Genomic DNA, 19,378 nt, shown 5'->3' on the forward strand with positions numbered 1-19,378 from the left:
GGGTCACTGACTGACTGACGCGGCGGGGTCGGCGGAGAGTTTTATCTGTGGTGTTTTTTATGTTTCCCCCGGGTTTTTTGACTTGGTTTGGGTTTCTGGCACTGTTGTGAGGGTAGAGCCTCCGGGCGGGAACGGCTTGGGGGCGCGTGCCCCTCTGAGGTAAAAATTCCCGCCCGAGGGTCGCAGGCGCCCGTCGCCTCCCTCCTCTCAGAGCTCGGTTTGTGGGGGTGTGATTTAATTCGTCGTTTCGGGATAGTAAAGCCGGGCCTGTGAAAGATAGGATTCAGCTGAGCTGCAAGTCTCTCGTACCCCAATCAGGACACCTCACAGGTGAATTGGAAGTCTCTTGATTACCTGAAACGCCAATTATAACTATCCAGGTGGCTTGTCTGAACAGATAAAGGCATACCTAAAGTTATGAATCCTGCATTAGTAAACACTTCTATGTATTTTGTATGTTTTGCTTTCCATCTTTGTCCTGGTTTTGGCTCTGAGAGGGCTGCCTGATTTTTCAGTGGTTTCATCAACAAGGTTTAGACACCACGGGGTGGGGGTCTCTCATTTTTTAAGGTGTCCCTGAGTGTTAATGGAGGGTGGAAGGGGAACAACTATATCATTTGGCATAAATTTTTTTTCACTGAGGTTCTGAACTTTCATTTGAAAACTTTGGGAGTTCACACGGCAAGGAAGGTTGTACACTACTAGCATGTATTAATCCCCGGACTCTGAAGTGGAGCTCTACAGTGAAGCTCACGAAAATTGTCATCTATGTGTCAATATCAATCTTGAATGTCAGTTCAGAGTTCAGGGTCTGAGCCTGTTGTCAACTGAACCATTAGAGCTGCACGCTAGGAAAAATAGAGCATTTTCTTGTGTGAGTTACTCCACGTTGCTTTTGAACTCTCTTTATACAGGCAGAGTATATGGTGTCGCAGCTCTGCCACTGTAAGCGCGTCACACAGGACATCTTAGCAAAACTGAAATGTTGCAAGTGTGACATGTATTGCATGTGGAATACAGAAGGTAAAGGCAGAGGCAGTTGTGTAAGATCTATTTGTATTAGGGGTGTCTGGTGACAGTGTTTGTTACAGGCTTGTCCTTTAGCAGTGAATCTTCTCTGCTGGTAGCACAGACAATTGTGGTATGCAAAGCCCTGACCAGAAGTAATTGTCTGATGGGCAGGCTTTGGTCTTTGGTAGGCTGAGGAACCAGCTCTTGAGTTGCTCTGTAAGCAGCGGTTTGAACAGGTGTTCCTAAAAATGGTTGGAGATTGAAGCATTGTGTGTCACCCCGGCTGTTCAGAGAAGGGTGGATGTGTAAATACCACAGATGATAAGTTGGCTATAGCTAGACTGTGGGTTGCTCTTTCCCATGGAAAAAACAAAAAAAATCTCATCTGAAGTGCTCACAACATGTTCTCCTGTCCCATAATGAGGCTGCAGTACTACACTTCATGGCTGTGATACAGAGTAGCTAATAGCTGTTAAATTAATTCCTTGGGGCTTTGGGGTTGGGAGGAGGTGTTGAATATGACACTTAATTGTGAAGTAGGATCCATGTTGCTGAGTAGGAAATACTGCACCCTTTTCCCTCTATTGCTGTCACACAACTGCAGTTATGCTAAATGAAACTAAACACATTGTAGATGATCTTATAAACAGAAATTTCAGTACCAACTCTCCAAGTGCTAAGTAATCATGAAGTAGGCCTCTGGAAACTGCTATTAGCAAAGTTTTGGTAATAATACATTTTGAACTGCTGTTGTCTGCCATCTGCTTTTGCGCCTTCAGGCATTATGCTGTGCTTTCAAGTTTTCGGCTGTAATCACAAAGGGTGGAAAATTCTTGTTTTGTTTTGTTACCTTAACAAAAGTTGTGATTCTTTTGTAATTTCTTTTCTCCAACAGCTGGCCTTTGGTTTCAGCATCGTAAGGCCCTTGGTATAATCATCAGACAGCCACTACATTTCTCAGTGTTTTGCTGCAACTGGAAGATTAGTCATTGCCGCTTTCTTGAAAGCAACTGTTGAAAATATTTTTTTTTAACATTTGAGTGATGTGCCTTTCATATCTTGAAACATTTCTGTGGTTGACTTTAGACTGTGTTGTATGCTTCACTTTTATTGATCAGAGAGGAAGTTGAAGTCTTAGTATGTTTTTGATCAATATGGTATATGACAGCATGTTTATTAACTAGCACTAATAAATATATATGTGAAGAAAATGCTGAGAAAGGCTAAATGAATAATTACATTTATCCCCGTGGACCTTTGTGTTCTAAGACATCAGGTTTTGCTGTCTCTGATTTGTGCTTTCTCTCCAAATTTGAGAAGCTATAAAAAGTGCTTAGAAGTCTGAATCGCCTACTGTTCATGTTACATTCACTTACATTTAGAGGTGGGCATCTCGCCTTTTTGCTTTTGCTACTGTTCTGAGCTTCTAGAAGGTCTTAAACATATTGCAGTAGAAGTTTATTGGTTTGGAGTAGCTGAGGTAGGAATGATGTATGGTGTTTCTTGTTTTGATTCAGTATGCAGTATTATGCTGTTGCTGTGCTTCATCCCAGAGGTGATGTGTGCTTCAGTGATGGGTAAAATTAACACTGAAGTGCTTTATAAGGTACCTAGGGATCTTTTGGACTTCAAGGATGAAAGTATTACTGAGGTGAGGGTTGTGGAAGCCTCTAAAGTACTTCAGGAAGAAATTAATCTCTTTATTATGCCGTCTTAAAAAGTGTTATTCTGCTGCTGATGTGGGTATGGGAGCCTAGCTTTTTCAGGTTCCTTGTTCATTTATTATGTCTTCAAATAATTTCCATATTAAAATCAGAGTTTTTTCTTTTTCTTTCTACAGATATAATCTAGATTATCATGCAATAAATTTATTTTCATCTTGATAATTGCTATGAGTAATAAGAGGTTTGGCAGATGTAATTGTGCCCTCTCTTAGAGCTCAGCAATTGTAGTGAGCTGCTTTTCTTGTTGCACCAAAACTACTTGTTGCGTTCTAAGTGAATGGGGAAAGCTAGTTCAGCCTGGCAGGAGGTGTCTGCACCAGCAAGGGCCTACCTTATCTTTACTGAGCTAGAGAGGACCACACATTTCCAGAGCAGATTTGCTCTGCCACAATCTTGACTCTTCCTCCTCCTTAATCTAAGCAAACAGCACAATCTAAGCAAACTGCCTCCCATGTAATATCTTCATGGCCCCTGGCAGACAGCATCATGTTTGCTGGGGTGGCACTCAGCATAAGCTGAGAACATTGATGGCTGTACAGGTATTGATCTATTTTCACCCTCATTGCTGATTAGGTAAAAGAAGAAGGAAATTTCAGATTGAGTGTCAAATCCCAGGATTTGTGAAGCTGGCAGGGGAGGAAGTCTGACCTCAAAAATGCACAAACGATGACAGGTTCTATGGAGATTAGTCAGAAGTGCTCCACAGTGCCAGTTTTTGCTATCACTGCCCATATCTGTGTCTCCATTACTGCTTTGGGCTCCAGTTGTCTTCTGCTGCTCTTGTCTTTTTACCTTCTGCTTTGCTGTTCTTTCTAATGAAATCTTCTTTGTGCGCAGTTAAAAATATTGCCCCTTGGTTCTGTTTCCTTATTATGCAATGCCATTTTTCTTTTCCTTTGTTTATTGCCTTTTCAGGTTTAAAATTAGAAACTACCAACCAAATAAAAAAATCCTTGTATTTAAGAGGAATGATCCTGGAAGTTTTCCATTCCAGTTCTTTGTCTCTGCTCTACCTGTAGGCAATCTGTAAAAACTAAGCAAGAGGGAAAGCATGTAGCAGGCTGTTTCTAGAACCATGGAATCTGCCTGGGGGGAGGGACATGTGTACAAGATCAATACTTTTATTAGCCAAAATACTCTTATTTGTAAAGAAACAACAAAGTTGCTTTTCATTATATAGTCATGATCTCTAATGCTTAAAAGTATATAGAGCTTTTCGATCTGAATACTGCCTAAAGGAACATAGCATTCTGCATTCTGCTTTGTAGGGCTTGTCACTGCAAATAAGCACAAGGCTGGGGAGGGGGAGGGTGGTAGAAAGTTAGGCCTGGGTAAGAAGAAAGTGCTATTTAAATAACTTACCCTGCTACTAGTGTGACGTCTGTGAAGGAAAAAAACACTGATACCCAATACTTTTGGAAGAATATATCAATGGATGCTTTCACAGCATGTGTTATGACTAGCAGGTGGTATAACATTTTAATTTTGTTTATGAAGGCATGAATTAATTCATAGACACATGCATACTCCCTGTGTTTTTAAACGAATCTCTCTGTATGATCAAAACCTTGGTTATTCAATGTTTTGGTTTGTGGCACTTCAAAAAGTAGTGTTGCAAATAATCTTGCAAATAAATCTAATGTAAACTTTGTGCTTGCCAAATACTGTATGTTTTAGTTGGATGTCTATTGCAAGGTGCTTCCTGAAAAATCTTATAAGAAATGTAAGAAATTTTAATTGTAAACTTCAGCCTTATTTAAAATAAAATGCTTTTTCCCAAAGGGGAAATAAGTGCGTGGAGCAAAAGTATGGTTTTAAGAGATTCTCCAAGCTATGAAAGGAATGGGAATGAGCTTGAAATTGAACCCTCAAGGATGTGCACCTTCTTGGCTTGTAGTAGGATGACAAAGGGAAACTGTCCTTTTCCATTTGAAGCTTAAAAAAATGTTACCTCTGCTGGAGTTTCGCAATTTGCTTGCTTTTTTTTTTTTTCTTTTTTTCACTGATACTTTTCCTTTTATAATTATTCCTTAGGGTGAAAAATTTGGCCCCTTTGCAGGGGAGAAGCGAATGCCGCAGGAACTGGATGAGAACACAGACTGCAGGCTCATGTGGGAAGTGAGTAGTCTAGAGTGACATCATCACATCTAGCAGAAAGTGCTCTCAGAATTAAGTTTATACTGTAACAAATCCTTTTTTTTTTATTTTCTTTTTTCCCTAGCATAAAGATACTGTAATGAGATTTTGTACTTATTGATCCCTTTAAAATATGCTTTTTGGGTGGAAGGGGAATGACTTTTTAAAACAATGAAGAAATAGCAAAAGATAGTTTCTAATCAATGAAGTGTGAAAAATATCAAGTCAAGGAAAACACAAAAATATAACAACATTGTGAAAACTATTGGAAAATGTGAAAATAAAAAAAATAGATTAAAATAACTTGAATATAGGAGGATGGTTGTAAGTTACTGAAATACTGATTTATGCTGATCAGCAGGTGTCAGCTCGTAGCTTCCTCCAACTGTGATATAAAACATTTTCTTCTGTGACACTAGTGCTAGGGTTTGGCAATTGTATAAGTGAAGTTTTTAAGTTTTAGCAACTTTTGTAATGCAATGTGTAGTTGTGAGATCTTTAGCAAAATAAAAACCTGGTGCTGTGGGTAGATGAAAGTATAGTGAGTTTCAGGGCTCTTTTTCATATATATTAGGCAGCCACAGTAGTTTATACACTAGATCTTGTAATTGGGTCCCTAACCCATCCTAGTTCCTGTCATAATTGTGTTTGCCTGTAGCAAAAATCTGTCTGAGTTTACCAGTTGAGAAGATTACACTAACTGATAAATACTTGCAATAACAACATTTCCAGCTTGTTATAAACACCTGCTTTTTGGTGCTTCTGTTCCATTTTTGTAGTCTTTCTTTCCTGCTATAGTTCTTTGAGCAGAATTCCTTTCCTTTTTTTATTTCTTTTTTTTTTTTCACCCCCAGCTGAGCAGTTTCTATGGAATGCATATTTTGTCCTGTTTTACACTGAGAAGGGGTCTAATTTCCTACTTTTTCACCTTTCTATGGCTAGAGCTGGAAGGATGACTGTTACTTATATGTTATGTGGCACTGCACAAAAAAAAGCTTATTATGTTTGACATCTGGCTTAAAGCACTATCTGTGCATTTATTACAAAATAAATGTTTGTTTCAAAAAAAACCCTCTAGCATTAGCATCGCTGAGCGGCTTATAAAGAGAGCGTAGTATTGATACAGTCTTAGCAGAACTATAAATAGATTCTGTACGCTGGAACAATGAGTGAGAGAATGCTAAAAGCCCATCTTATTAAACCAAAACTCAGTATAAATACAGTGAGTGGCAAAATATTCCTAGATTAGTGTTAACTCAAGTCTGTGAATCCATGTGCCTTTTTTTCCCCCTTCCCTTTGCTTGCTTTATTTTATTTTTTTTTCTTTTTTAATCTAGGGGTGTGCCCAAAATCCTTTCCCAGAGAGGTGTGGACAATTCGTTCCCCTCTCACCTTTGGTTATGTACTCAGAGCAGCTGGTTTCATCTTCTTTGTTCACAGCTGAAAACAAAACAATACAATGTGCTTTTATTACAAATGTTTGCTGAATACACTACATGTTAATGTGTCCTGGCTCACTAGCCTTTTTATGATGTTTCTGTGGGTTATTTTAAATCAATAAAATACTTGAGCTAGAACAAGGGTTTCGGAAGGGATGGTGGGTGGATTATAGTAATGAGAAGGTCTTTAATTTAAGTTTGTTGGAAAGCCATATGATTTTCCAGATGCCTCATTGCTGGTGATTAAATACAATTTATCTGTTTCTGTAAGACAGAAAATAAAAGGCAAATACATGTATTTACGGTTGACACTAATATGACCCCATCGATACCAAATAAGAAAATGAGTTTTTTATGAGCAATTCTAAAACCATTTCATAATATCTTATTGTAACCTAGTTTTGAGAGCCTTGAAAAGATTCCTGCATACCAAATTTTATGACTTCCTGAATGTTTGAACCCAAGTTGTTCATGTTTACTGAAGTTGATCTGAACGTGAGCTTTATAATATAATTTAAATCATACTGAGGGTAGTCTTAAGTTGAAAATCGAGACCAGGAATGCAGAAAGTAAAAAATTGAACTGCCCAAGTAGATGGTTATTCCAGGGACTGCGGGAGGCAGTCACAGAAACTAGCCAAGTTTGTGCATAGTCAGCTGTACCAAAGATACTAAAAATAATTAATCTGTAGCCTGTTGGATGAAGGCACACTAAAGCCTGACCTCACAGTCTGATGGAAGTCAAAAAAATGCATTTTCAGAGAGAACACATTTAGAAAGAAGGCGAAGTACTAAAGGGTTTTTGTAAGTAGAGTAAAAATGAACGTAAGTAGAACATTTATTTTCTTGATATGTGATGCCTGGGAGCAGAGCTTCAATTATGGGGAATAGTTTTCTATGAGGACGTTTACCACATGCATTTCTAGTTGTGTGGAGTTGTGGTCTGTGATGTGGTCTGTTTTGATCAAGCTATTCCTTTTTCTTCGAGACCAGGATTGTGAATTGGCATTTTTGAGATGTCCCGTTGAGGCAGAATTGTACAAGTTATGTTTTCTTTTGGTCTTTGGGAAAACATGGAACCCAAAAAATTTATCAGGTCCAGTGATTTTGTTAAATAATGTTCTGAGGATGTTAGAGTTTGTGTTTAAATTACTTAGAGCGGAATGCCATTAATCTGCCTGTAACTTGTATAGTTTTGAATAAATGAAAGGTTTACACTTGCTCATTCAACATATTCCAGAGGACTCGGGGGGAAGCATACTTGATCTTGCTGTTATCCTTGTAAAGAGCTACACACTGAAATGTTTTATTTACAAGTGATGTGAAAGGGAAAAAGACCCAACCTGTGGTAACTATATAGTTAGGAGTAATACTAAAAAGCCAAGAAAATGTCCAAATGGCTTTGTACTTTTTCTTTCTGTCAAAAAACCCAGACTGAATTGCATGTTGTGCTAATTAAGTGCGCAGCTAGTTGCTGGTGATAGATTAAGAGTTTTTTTTCTTATTTTTAGCATCCCACTAACACCTTGATTAAATACTGCTTCATTGGTCTGTATTAGTGTACTTATCATAGCAGTTGTAAATTATGTGTATTTGCTGGAAGAGCAAGTGCTTAAGGCAAGAACAGAATAATCTTTAGATGTTGAAGTTCACAGAAGTTCGCTTTGCAAAGGGAAGAGAGCTGTTCAGTTTCTTTTCTTTATTGTGCCTAACCAAGAAAAGGACATTCATTTCACTGCTATTGGATTGTGGCAAGCAGATATATTTTTGGTGATGACTTTGGCAAATGTTAAAACAGGGAGGGCTGGAAAGACTTAGGCCTTCTTCAAATGCTCTGACATACCATGAAGAAATGTTGGTCAGGATTGGATGGCATATAATACGCTGTGTAATGCTGAATAGTACATATTTCAGGTTTGGTTTCTGTCTATCTGCCAAGATTGTTTTCTTCGTTGTTATATTAAAACCAAGGACAGAAACATTCTGGAAATCAGTCTTTCAATAGAAGCTATATTTTATGTATATGAGAAAATGAAATGAACTTATGTTTCTATTACTTAACTTTCATCACTTTTGCAGTGACGATTGTTTTCAGTTAAATAAGCATGCCTGAAAACTAGTCAAGGCAACAAAATATCTGCTATTGGCAACAACCAGCTTTGGATCAGAGCTTTAATGTTTATGATTGAGGTATGAGAAGTCAAGCACTTTAAGCTAATGGTGGTGTGGTTTTGTTTTTGTTTTTCTCTTTGATATCTTGCCTTTAAAATGTGGTTCTGGCATAGGAAGGCTCTTACATACATACAAGGCATTAGGTCCAATTATGTCCCGAGCTTCATGATACAATAAATGTTAAATTGAAGAATTCTGTGTTTGCTCTCAAGATGAATTTAATATTAGAAATCTAGTTCTTGGCGATGCAGTCTTTATTTTTTCTGTATGAAGACTACCTTCCCAGTCATTACTCCTTAGGTAGTATTTACATTTAAAACTGTTTGCTTTTAATGTTTTTGTGTGAATCTGTTTAATTTTCAGAAATGTTTTTGTTTTTCTCATTTCTTAGGCAAATGGATCTGGATGCATTTTTTTATTTTTTTTTTATTCAAATTGCATTTAAAATCACTTTTGCCACACAAGTCAGACATTGACACACAATCTCAGTTGCACGTTTGTGTCCTAGATTTTCAATTTTGTTAAATTAATACCCACTGGGGTAGATTGGAGTCCAAAGTAGTTATTAATATTCTTACCAGTTTGTTTTATTTAGCTAAATTTCATTAATCAACTCCTTTTAACATGACCAAAGATGACTAAATCAAGCTTTAGTGTATGACTTTGTATTAATTTTAGTGACTTTTGGAACAGGCACCTTAATGATCTTCTGGTTTTGGTGGTGTGAAGAATCTACTCCTGAAAGTGACTGAGCATGTTAGCCTCACATCTTCAGTTACGTGTTTTATTTAAGATGTTAGAAAGCACATGTCGATAGGTTGAGGTGGTGGTATTCTAATCTGAACTTGTTACAGATGATCACACACAATTTGCTTAAGGAGATTTGGGAATCCTTCCAGTGAACACAAAGTTCAACCCTTTTTATGAGATCTCCACAAAATGTTAGCAGAATTCTAGGAATGAGGTTTCTGAACCGTTCTGTCTCTGACAAGGTCAGATAACGTCATGCACCAGAAGAACCGTCATTAACATGAAAAACTGTTGCTGTGTAATTTGGCTGAAGAAAAATATCGCACACTGTCTATGTCCCAATATTTCTTAGCGATTAAGCAAATCAACAGTTGCTGCCTCAGGTTTCCTTTGCAAGTGTTATTTTAATAGTTTCTACAGCAGTGTTAAAATAGGAGTTTCTGTTCTGCAGTGAGCTCTGTGATGGAGGTCTGAAACTGAGGATGCAGAAGTATTGCATCTAGCTGTTTTATACTATTAACAATAAAAATCGTGTTTTCAGCTAATCAGAAAAATGCAATGCAGAAAACAGTACTCGTCTTTATATGGTTGTTTGAATGAACATAGATTTTTCAGATTTATAAATGTTTAGAAAATGGTTTCCAGAAAGCAGACAGTGTGTTTACTGCCTTCAGCAAGGATAACCATCTGCTTATTTTCAGTGAAGTTTTTTCTTCTTCTCTTGCCAGGTGTGCATGGTAGAGCATTTGCAATTGCACTCATGAGCATTTTGAAGTAGCGTAGATGACAACTTTGGATGTATTTTGAAAATCTGGAGATAATTTCACTGCAGCATAAAGGGCTAGCAGATGGAGTAGTGCAAGTTGTTGATGGGCATTACAGGCAGCTTAGACGTTATTTAGGCCTGTGTAGGGTTTCATGTGGTAGCTTATACAATGACTAGGGGCACATTTTTTCCAAATACTTGTATAGTGACATGGTGTTTGTTAATGTGGCATAATTCAATGATGTCCTGATTGATCTTGAGGTAAAACTCCTTGTGGTAACAGTGAATGTCAGGTATTTCATCTTACTGTGAAGGCATTTAACTAAATTAGTAAAGTGATACCTTTTGTGTTGATTCTCAAGGAGATAATTCTTCATAATAATCCAATCTGAGGTGCTCTCGTGTCTGGTGTGCTTTGGATCTTATATGCATTTCAGGTGTTTGACTGTAGTGAGTGACCAAATATTGAGGGTATAGTAAAATGGAAAGATATCTTGCCATGGGTTATCAGGCATGAATTTGAATCAGCCTTGTTCTAGGCTTAGGCCAAAGTCTGCCTATACTTAGATATGAGACTAATTGCTACTTAATTATTTAGTCTGGGAAATCAAAGGTGACTGCGTGTCTGGTCACATCACTCACTGGTAATAGAAACTCCAAGTTATCTCCACTGATTACAGAAAATACAGGAACATCTTGGCCTCAGTGGTCGAAAGGGCCTCAGCAATAAATGGGTCCTAGACCAAAACGGTCTACTGAACTACAGCAAGCAGCTTCAACTGTTGTGGATTTACCTTTAGAGGAAATAGGGGTAAGGTCCTGTTTCTTGTTTTTAAACAAAACATTAAATTATTACATCATCTACTGGTGGTTAGGCTTTTGAGGTCTATTTCTAGCTCTTTCACTGATTTTCCATGCTAACCAAAGGCATATCATACAGTCTTAGGTCTCTGTTTATCTATGAAATGACGGAATCCTTTATTATTTAGCAATGGTCTCATGACTTAAGAGCACCTTTAGTTTGGCGGCCTTAGAAAATCAATTAGAAATACTTTTGCACTTGAGTTCAGGTCCTGTTAGAATAGTTTTTAAAATCCTTTCTGGATTAGCCACTGTAGCTTGAGGATCTTAAGGAACACACCTCAAGCTAACTGGATGATTTTTCTTAGTTCAGGTAATACCAACTGTGTAGGAACTGGGAAGATAACATTCAAACATAGTTAGTCATGTAGACAGGTGACAGGTTGAAATGTCACAATTTTTAAGTACAAATATATTCACTACCATTGTGAAAGTGGTAGTACTATATGAAAGTATCAGGGAACCTCAATCCTGTAAAAATCTTTAGCCTTTATTTTAAGTACCTTATGACTATCTAAGATTGTAGTGATTCAGATATGTGGGGGAAATGCAGAAATTTGCTTGCAGGTACATTGAAAAAATCTTCCTTAAAGAATTTTTTACTATAGTTTGTAGTGTACAAAATATTTTTCATTTCCTCTTCCTGAAAGCATCCTCAGTATTCCAACAATTTCCTGCCAGCAATAGTTGTGGTAGGCAGGTTGTCCTGAAGATTCTTGGAGTGGTTGGGTGATTGCAGAGGAGTCTCCTGAGAGTGGACTGAAAGCTTTGTTGCAATATGAATCCTGTTCAGTTCTCCAGGTCTTTTATGGAGTAAGTGGTAAGGATATGTGTGGAAATTTTTGTAAAAGGGTGTTCTCAGAGATAAAGAAAGCCAAGCAACTTTATTCAATATGGGGATTATTATTTTTTTTTTAATTGTTGTGCTCCAGTACTGTACATGCTTAGTCCTGTCTCTGTGGTGTAGAGAGGTAAATTGCAGCATCTTTAAGTTTCTTGAGGACCACATAAGCAGCTTGACACTGTCATCCCATTTTCTTCCCTTGCTGTTATAGCTGGTACAACTGCCAGGGTTGGGGAGAGATACTGAAGCTACGCAGTACATTTCTCATGCTTTCCAGTGTCATTGATGGAGGAGTGCAGGAGGCAAACTTCCTTGTTGGTGTGGCTAGCAGAATTGCGTGGGCCTACAGTGCAACATCTGCCTTAGTGACAGCTATCTCGATCCTCTCTCCTTGGATATCAGAACAGATTTACAGGCAAACCCAGGTGTAAGCATATTAGCTTGTAGTTATTGTTTTATCTTCTAATTAAACTGGTTTTCTTGTTTGGTGATCATGCCACAAAGCAGAAGGATGACTGAGGACTTTGGTGGACTGTTACTGGAGGGAGCACCCTTTGGGACGTATTCCAAACTTCATTTTGATTAATTAATAATTCAATATGAATGATATTTAGGTGCACTTATTTTAAACTGAAAATGTAGAGTCTAGCTGTTTACTTCATTTAACTACCATGATTAGCTTGTACTGGCTTAGAGTTTGAGAAATATATTTGCGTTATATTTTATATTTGCAATATATTTTTGTTTGGTTTATATATTGATTAAGTTTGGGATTCACTGCTATGGTGCTCAAAAATCAGTTGTTCATTTAGGAAACTCATCTGTCCATGCAACCACTGAGAAAAGGAGTGGTAAATGTCACCAGTCTAGTTCGTGTTAAGTACAGTGTTTTGGCTGTTTTTCTTGACTTTTCTTCCTCACATCTGTGTATTTGCTACAGCATTATTTCTTTATGAGGTGAAAAAAGCAATAGAAAATATAGCACGCCTTTAAGGGATTTATGGTATTCTTTTATCAATAGTTTCCTTATGTGTTAAGTCTTTATGTGTGATATCTCTTCATGGATTGACAGAGATCAAGAAGGCACAACTGAGATGATCATGTATCATGGAAATGAATATAAATTATTCTTATATAATTTAAGGATCAAGCAAATGAAGAAGAATATTGGATGAAAAGGTGGATAGTGTAACATATGGTTTTTATAATAAGATCTTGATTGCTCCTCTTTCCAACTCAAACAAAGATCTGACGGAAACCTTTATAGGACCTACAAAGTGGGCTTCTGTAACCCGTTCCCTGGTAGCTAAATCACAAAGCCACTAGCTTGACTTTAATTGCTGAAAGATGCTAATCTGCAATCTTAATCATTTGCACTCAAAGTGAGGTTCTGCTCTGTGGATTCCCTATTTGGAACCCCAAAACAAAAAAACCCCAAACCCATAGAACACTTGAAAGGGAAAAGAAGAATATGGTTTTCAGTACGTGCTTTATAAGTTTCTGCAATATTTAGGATTGGTGTGGGGCAGTAAGAGTTAACAGTAATGAAGGCGTATCTACTGGATTTGGAATTTGAATGAAGAAGAGAAGTTATATTTGGTGATAAAGAAGCAAAAAGAGGATGGAGTAGTGGGATGGGAGTGGAGAACAAATTCAGGTTGGAAGTTGGTTGAGCAACTGGTAAGATAACAGAAGAGGGAAGCGGCAAAGGTAGTGGAAAAGTTGAATTCAGATATGGATGTATTCTGTGTGTAATGGTTGCCAGTGAAGGTTGAGGTGCTTCTGGAAATGTGGAAGTGAGCAGAAAGAGATGGATTTAGGAATTGGTCATAGAGGCTGAATAGGATCTGCTAGAACATAATGAGCAAAGGACAAGTGAGTCTAGAAGAGTATCAAATATGAAAAAGTAAGTGAAGGGTGAAGAACTATCAAGGCAAAGATTACTGAATGGACATGGGTGATTGCAGGAATACAAAAACTGATGAATAAGAGCCTGAACTCAGTGGTGTTGGAACCAAATGGTGGTTGGAATAGTACAGGATTAGAGAATGTCCTATCCCTTTTGTCCAGAGGTAAGTTACTGTTGGCCTTATCTGTACTGTTAGCAGAAGAGAAACACTGCAAAGCAAGTTGAGTGAGTTAGAGGACGTGCATAGGTTACTGAAGAAAACGGTCTGCTCTTGGATGGTATTTTGGAGAAGGAAGATAGGACAATAATAGTGAGTTGTGAGGAAAGGAAAAGGAATTGGAGGCAAAACACAGGAAGGTATGAGAAGAATTAGCTAGACTGTAGAAGTAAAATGCATCAGAAGATGTGAAGGAGGAGAACTCAGAAAGGAAAACTGGAAAAGGAATGACAGGGTTGGAATGGGAAAGGACCTTTCAGGTTGTATTGGTTTCTGGCAGGATCATAAAGAAAAAGAGGACTTGAAGGAAAAAAGAGAGGAAAGAACGTGAGCACCAGTGACCATACTGTCAGATTAGGAAGACCCAGGAGTCAGTTGTAATATTGTTTACTAAAGGAAAGGCTAAGAAAAGAAAGGGGGAGCTCAATAATGGAAGCTGACACCAGTTGCTGGATTTGAGTTGCCCCCCTATTCTTAGGTGAATAAATATGCTTCTAGAAAAAGGTGAATCTGCACCACAGATGTGAGTACCTGTTGAATGTAAGACTCGCTTGCTGAGCACAAGCATGCCTTAGTCTTTGTGTGATTGTGTTTGGTAAACAATTTTAATTTTGCTTGACTTTTTTTTTTTAATGTTTCAGGTTCGTGGGAGTAAAGGTGAAGTCCTTTATATCCTGGATGCAAGCAATCCACGCCATTCTAATTGGCTGCGTTTTGTCCATGAGGCTCCATCGCAGGAACAGAAGAACCTGGCAGCCATCCAGGTAGATTTGGTGAATTCCTACCATTTGCGTCCAGTTATTGATTTACTAATTTGATCTCCTCTTTGGTCTTTGTCTCTTGCAGTAAAATAGCAAGATCTGAGAAAAGTAGCAAACTGTTTTCCTTTTCCTACCTTTCTTTTTAGAAGTGAACTCTTGTGCATAAATATAATACCATAAATAAGAATGATGGGATGAAAGACCAAAGAGGTCCTTAGTTAGACTCTGATATTCTTTGAATCCACTGTGATGGAATTGCACGGAATCACCTAGACGAATTACTTCTCTTGGCTTAAAAAGTGAACAGTTTACATTAAAAAAAAAATAAAAAATCCAGAGTAGTTAACTCACTACTGTAGCAACAGTTTGACTTTCTCAATACAGCCTTATTCAGTCAAGTTAAGCTTTTGCCTGAATGCAGTCGTTTTCCTGTCATTTTGGAAATTAAAAAGATTACTACGTAACAATATACCTGGCTGAGTCAGGGCTAATGATTTAGAGGCCTAGTTGTGTTTCATGCTGAACTCAGGTATGGGCTTAGGTGTGCGGAAAGCAGAATTGTGCATTTGCTTTATAGTTTAAAATTTAATATAAAAGTGTGACACTTTTGAAAGCAAGCATGGTACTTAAAATATTCCAGTAGAAAACAGAATTGAAGGATCTAATAATCTGATAGGATGATCAGGCAATGCTTCAGGATAAGGTAATAAAAAAAAGATAATTTTATTTTTCTATTCTTGGCTATGGATCTGAATTTATCCAGCTTGTTTTTACATTTTTACATTCGTCATTTGCAGCATTCTGTGGTGATGAGTTCCACTGTTTTAATTACACGTTATGTTGAAATATGGTTCTGCTTTTCTTCTAGAAACTTCTTAATTTCACTTGATTTCCTAGTCCTTGTATAACAGTGAATAGTTACTTCAGGTTTATTTTTCTATGCCATCCTTGATTTTATAGAACCCTATTATATCCTTTCCCTCTTATTTGACAGCTCTTTTCTCAAGCTGAAGAGTCTTAGCCTGTTTCATCTCTCAGTTTTGGAAGCATTCTGTAACTTTGCGGAATGCAACAAAGACAGTGATATTTTTCTAGTTATGGCTGTTGTCCTTTTGGAGATTATGAAAGAAATTAACTATCTGCATATTTGTTTTTCAACAGCTCAGTTTTCACAGTAAAATGATTTCCAATCCCACATAAGTAAGGGTTACATAGCTGTGTTAAGTTTTTTGCTCAAAATGTATACTTTCAAAAATGTTGTTTCAGGCTAAACTAAGCTATTTGGTGGTGTAATCCAAATTTGCAAAAAATTAGGAAAAGCAGAATTATTTATCAGTATTTCTTAAAATTATTATTCTGCTTTTTCATCATGAGATGACTTTTTTCCTAGGATTTGCCTGCAGATCCTTGACAAAAGAATTTAAAAACATGCTTTGAGGTCAAAGGAAAAGAATCATTTTCCTTTGCCAAGAAAACAAAGTTCATTTCTGATGAAATAAACCAGGAAAAAAATATTTTAAAACTACTAAGTAGAAAAAGAATACTAGTAAAGCCCTAGCATGCAGTTGTGTGAAAGATGCATTATTGCTGTTCTGCCCCCTGCCCCTTACCCTCTATTCATGCTCAGTGGCAGTCCACACTAGCAATTTCAATTTCTGTGTTGATGACCTGTCCAACTCCTTAAATCTCCTACTCACTAGAGAGACTGTTTGCATATTTGGATCTTAAGCAAGCACTGCCCAGTGGATTGCTGCTGCCAGTTCCCCGGCAAACCTGGTATCAACCTCCCTCTTCCTACCCCTGTTGTGAGCTTTTCTGCGATTTCCATTCCGCTGTTGTACCGTGCCTCTTATGCCTAGCTTTTCTTCCTTTATCACAGTAGTTTAATGCTACTATTAGCAGTCTACTGTGTTGGGAAACCTAACTGGCTATCTGCCAGCCTTCAGCTGATTTGTGCCTACTTTTGAAAGCTTGAGCTTTACTAAATGTCAGTCTGTGACATTCCATCACATATGGCTAGCTGAACATGACTGCAGTTTTGCTGCTGATACTGTTTCCTTGGACCTTGTTGCTGTTCCTGTTTTAGTTCACTGTGGACAGCTTCGTCATCTGCTTTTCCTCGGGTCCTGTACTGTAGGTTGTTCTCTTTGGTTCAGGCCTCTTTAGGTCTTAACATCCAGGCTAGAATTGAACTTTGAGTAACGGGTAAGAAAGAGCGTTCGCTATTCATTCATACCTCTTGTCAGCACTCGCTGAATGACTGCTTTATTATGCTTTTCCTGATGTCTCTGACAAGTCAATGGTTAATTTAGTATGACCACTGCCTGTGTAATTATTTCTGTACGTTTTCCTTCTGTCTTTGTCTCTCAATTATATCAAGATCTAGCAAAAGATTTGCTGTCCTGCCTATAGTACCAAATATTAAAGGTCCTCATATGTGAGGAGTCCTAGACATTAGTCAGTGATTAGCATGTCATCAGTGAACAGGCAGTGTGATAGCAAAGTACAGTCAATGTTAGCAAATGCAAAGTAAGGCTCACAAGAGGGAGCAGTGTGAACAATTAATGTTCGTTATTAAATTTTAAATAAAACACTCAGTAAGATGACCTGAACTTCTGAATGGAAGTTTTTAATGGAATATCCAGTGTGTACCAGTGGGTTTTTTGATAATGAAAACAATTATTTAAAGAAATGAAAACAAACTGTTATGCTATATTGCATAATGTTATACCATGTGTGCTCAGTGCTTTCTGCATGCCTTTTTTAAAGGATCGTATTGGAGTTAAAGGATGGTTTAAAAAGAAAAGCATGGCAAGAATGTTAGTCCTGTAAGAGCTTCCACAGAAAAACATTTGGAAATGTTACAGGGAAAAATAGAATAAACACGATCAGCACGTACAAAAGGATGAAAAGTATAGGAAAAGCAAACTTAAGAAAACAAACAAATTTACTAAATTATCTTTTAGTTTTCTTTTACTGCCATCAATAATTAGCTGCCAAAATAACTTGTGTGTTCCATGTGAATGACCTTGAAGCTGTGTAGATATATATAGAAGTATTTAATTGCCTATGACGTGAACAGGCACTACCTGTATTGGTAAAACCTGAATATGCATGTATTTATTTGCAGGGTTTGATCTCACTTTAGTAGGTAGAGATGCAAATCCCAAAACTCTGCTATTCCTTTAGGGAAAAAACCCCAACAACACAGCCCACAAATCCTGCAGTATTTTAATTACACAATCTTTGTCTTTAATGTTAAGCAAATTTAAGGCCACTTCGTGCAGTAGCACTTTGTTTTATGAAATCTGAGGAAATCTGAGCACTTTGTTTTATGAAATCTGAGGAAAACATTGGTGGAGAGTTGCCTGCTTGCCACCAAGATGATAAAATGATGTTTTACAAAGAGGAAAAAGTAATGAATTACATCCGTAAAGTTGCTTTAGCTTCATTATCATTACTCACATTAACATGGCTGTGGAAAAAAAAAGAATTTGCCTTGCTGAACGAGTACCTAAAATAAAAAAAACGAAGAATACAGCTTATGACATCAAAAAAAAAATCCTAATCTTCAACCAACTGAATGATTACATATTATATAATGAAGTAGAATATGTCTGCATAGTTATAGAAAGGGCTAATTGACTAACTAAGAGGAGAAAATAGAATATTTAGAGATGGTTAGAGACTTTGTATTCTAACCAGCACATTATAATTACCCTTGTGAAATGTAAATTTTCTCCAGACATTTGTAATTTATGAAGATTTCTGTGGGGTTGGCTGAATTTTTAAACAAGTGTTTGGTTTTTCTCTCTGTTCTACTGCTTAATCTTTTAAGTAATCTTTAGCAGTGAATCTCACAAGCTAAAATTAATTCATTGAGAATATTTGACCAACGTTATTGATACTAGCCTATAACACGTGAAAATAAAGTAAACCGCAGTGGTAGAACCAAGGCTTCTCTTGCTTGTCCTAAGACTTAGAATAATAAACCAGGAGTAGCATGAGGGGAACTTGTGATGCCACCATGACCATCACTGGGAATTTTCTCCAATTGTGGCCTGCTGCAGAGGAACGTTGTTAACAAAACAACCAGCAGGGCCTAAGCAGATGGGCAGGTGGAACAACTGCAGATGTGTTCTTAGTATATAGGAGGATTATTAAAATTTTGAGAAATATTTCTTACTACATTCACTGTGCCTATGTCTGCATGCATGTAGACACATGCGTTTCACATGTAGACAAATGTGCTGCTGGTAGAGGGAGAGACTCAGATTCTCAGATTTGTGGTTCTGGAGAACTTCCATTGCTTTCACTGAAAATGCTGCCTGAGGAGCTGCTACAGTGTGGGTTTATCTGAATTCACTAGTGCTCAGAATACCTGACTATTAGTGTTTGTTTGGCTGGAAAAGCCAAACTAATTAGCCTTGGAGGAGGAATGAGTTTGAGCTGTGTTTTAGTTTGGATTGGCATCAAAGCTAATTTCTTTTCAATATAAATGCAACCAAGATCACTCAAGCATTGAGAGTCCTTAGTACTTCTTCCATTAATCTTTTTACTAACCAAAAGTACACCAATGGGAAAGAGCCAGGATTTTTTTTAGACACAAATGGTCATGAGGGAAGTGCAGACATTGTGAGGATGCAGCAGTATTGATAAGAGCTTGGTTGTTAGGATTCATGCACTTGGTCTAGGGTTAACCTGAAAAATTTATTCTGCTTGCTGTTCTCCCAGATTTATTGTGTGGTATAAGATGCGTCATGTATGATCTAATTGAAATGTGTGCTGT

The 19,378-nt window shown here is 37.5% G+C and overlaps 1 protein-coding gene across 1 annotated transcript in view; it reads left to right on the top strand.

Moving 5' to 3' along the window:
• Positions 1 to 2,584: 2,584 nt before the first annotated feature.
• Positions 2,585 to 19,378, top strand: part of PRDM5 (PR domain containing 5) — a 79,445-nt gene continuing 62,651 nt past the window's right edge. The window contains exons 1-3 of the mRNA XM_009887899.1: positions 2,585 to 2,662; positions 4,770 to 4,853; positions 14,470 to 14,592. Of these exons, the coding sequence (XP_009886201.1) occupies positions 2,585 to 2,662; positions 4,770 to 4,853; positions 14,470 to 14,592 (285 nt within the window). The remainder of the gene's footprint in view (positions 2,663 to 4,769; positions 4,854 to 14,469; positions 14,593 to 19,378) is intronic.

Source organism: Charadrius vociferus, unplaced genomic scaffold, assembly GCF_000708025.1.
Source record: "Charadrius vociferus isolate BGI_N301 unplaced genomic scaffold, ASM70802v2 scaffold806, whole genome shotgun sequence".
NCBI classification, from domain to species: domain Eukaryota; kingdom Metazoa; phylum Chordata; class Aves; order Charadriiformes; family Charadriidae; genus Charadrius; species Charadrius vociferus.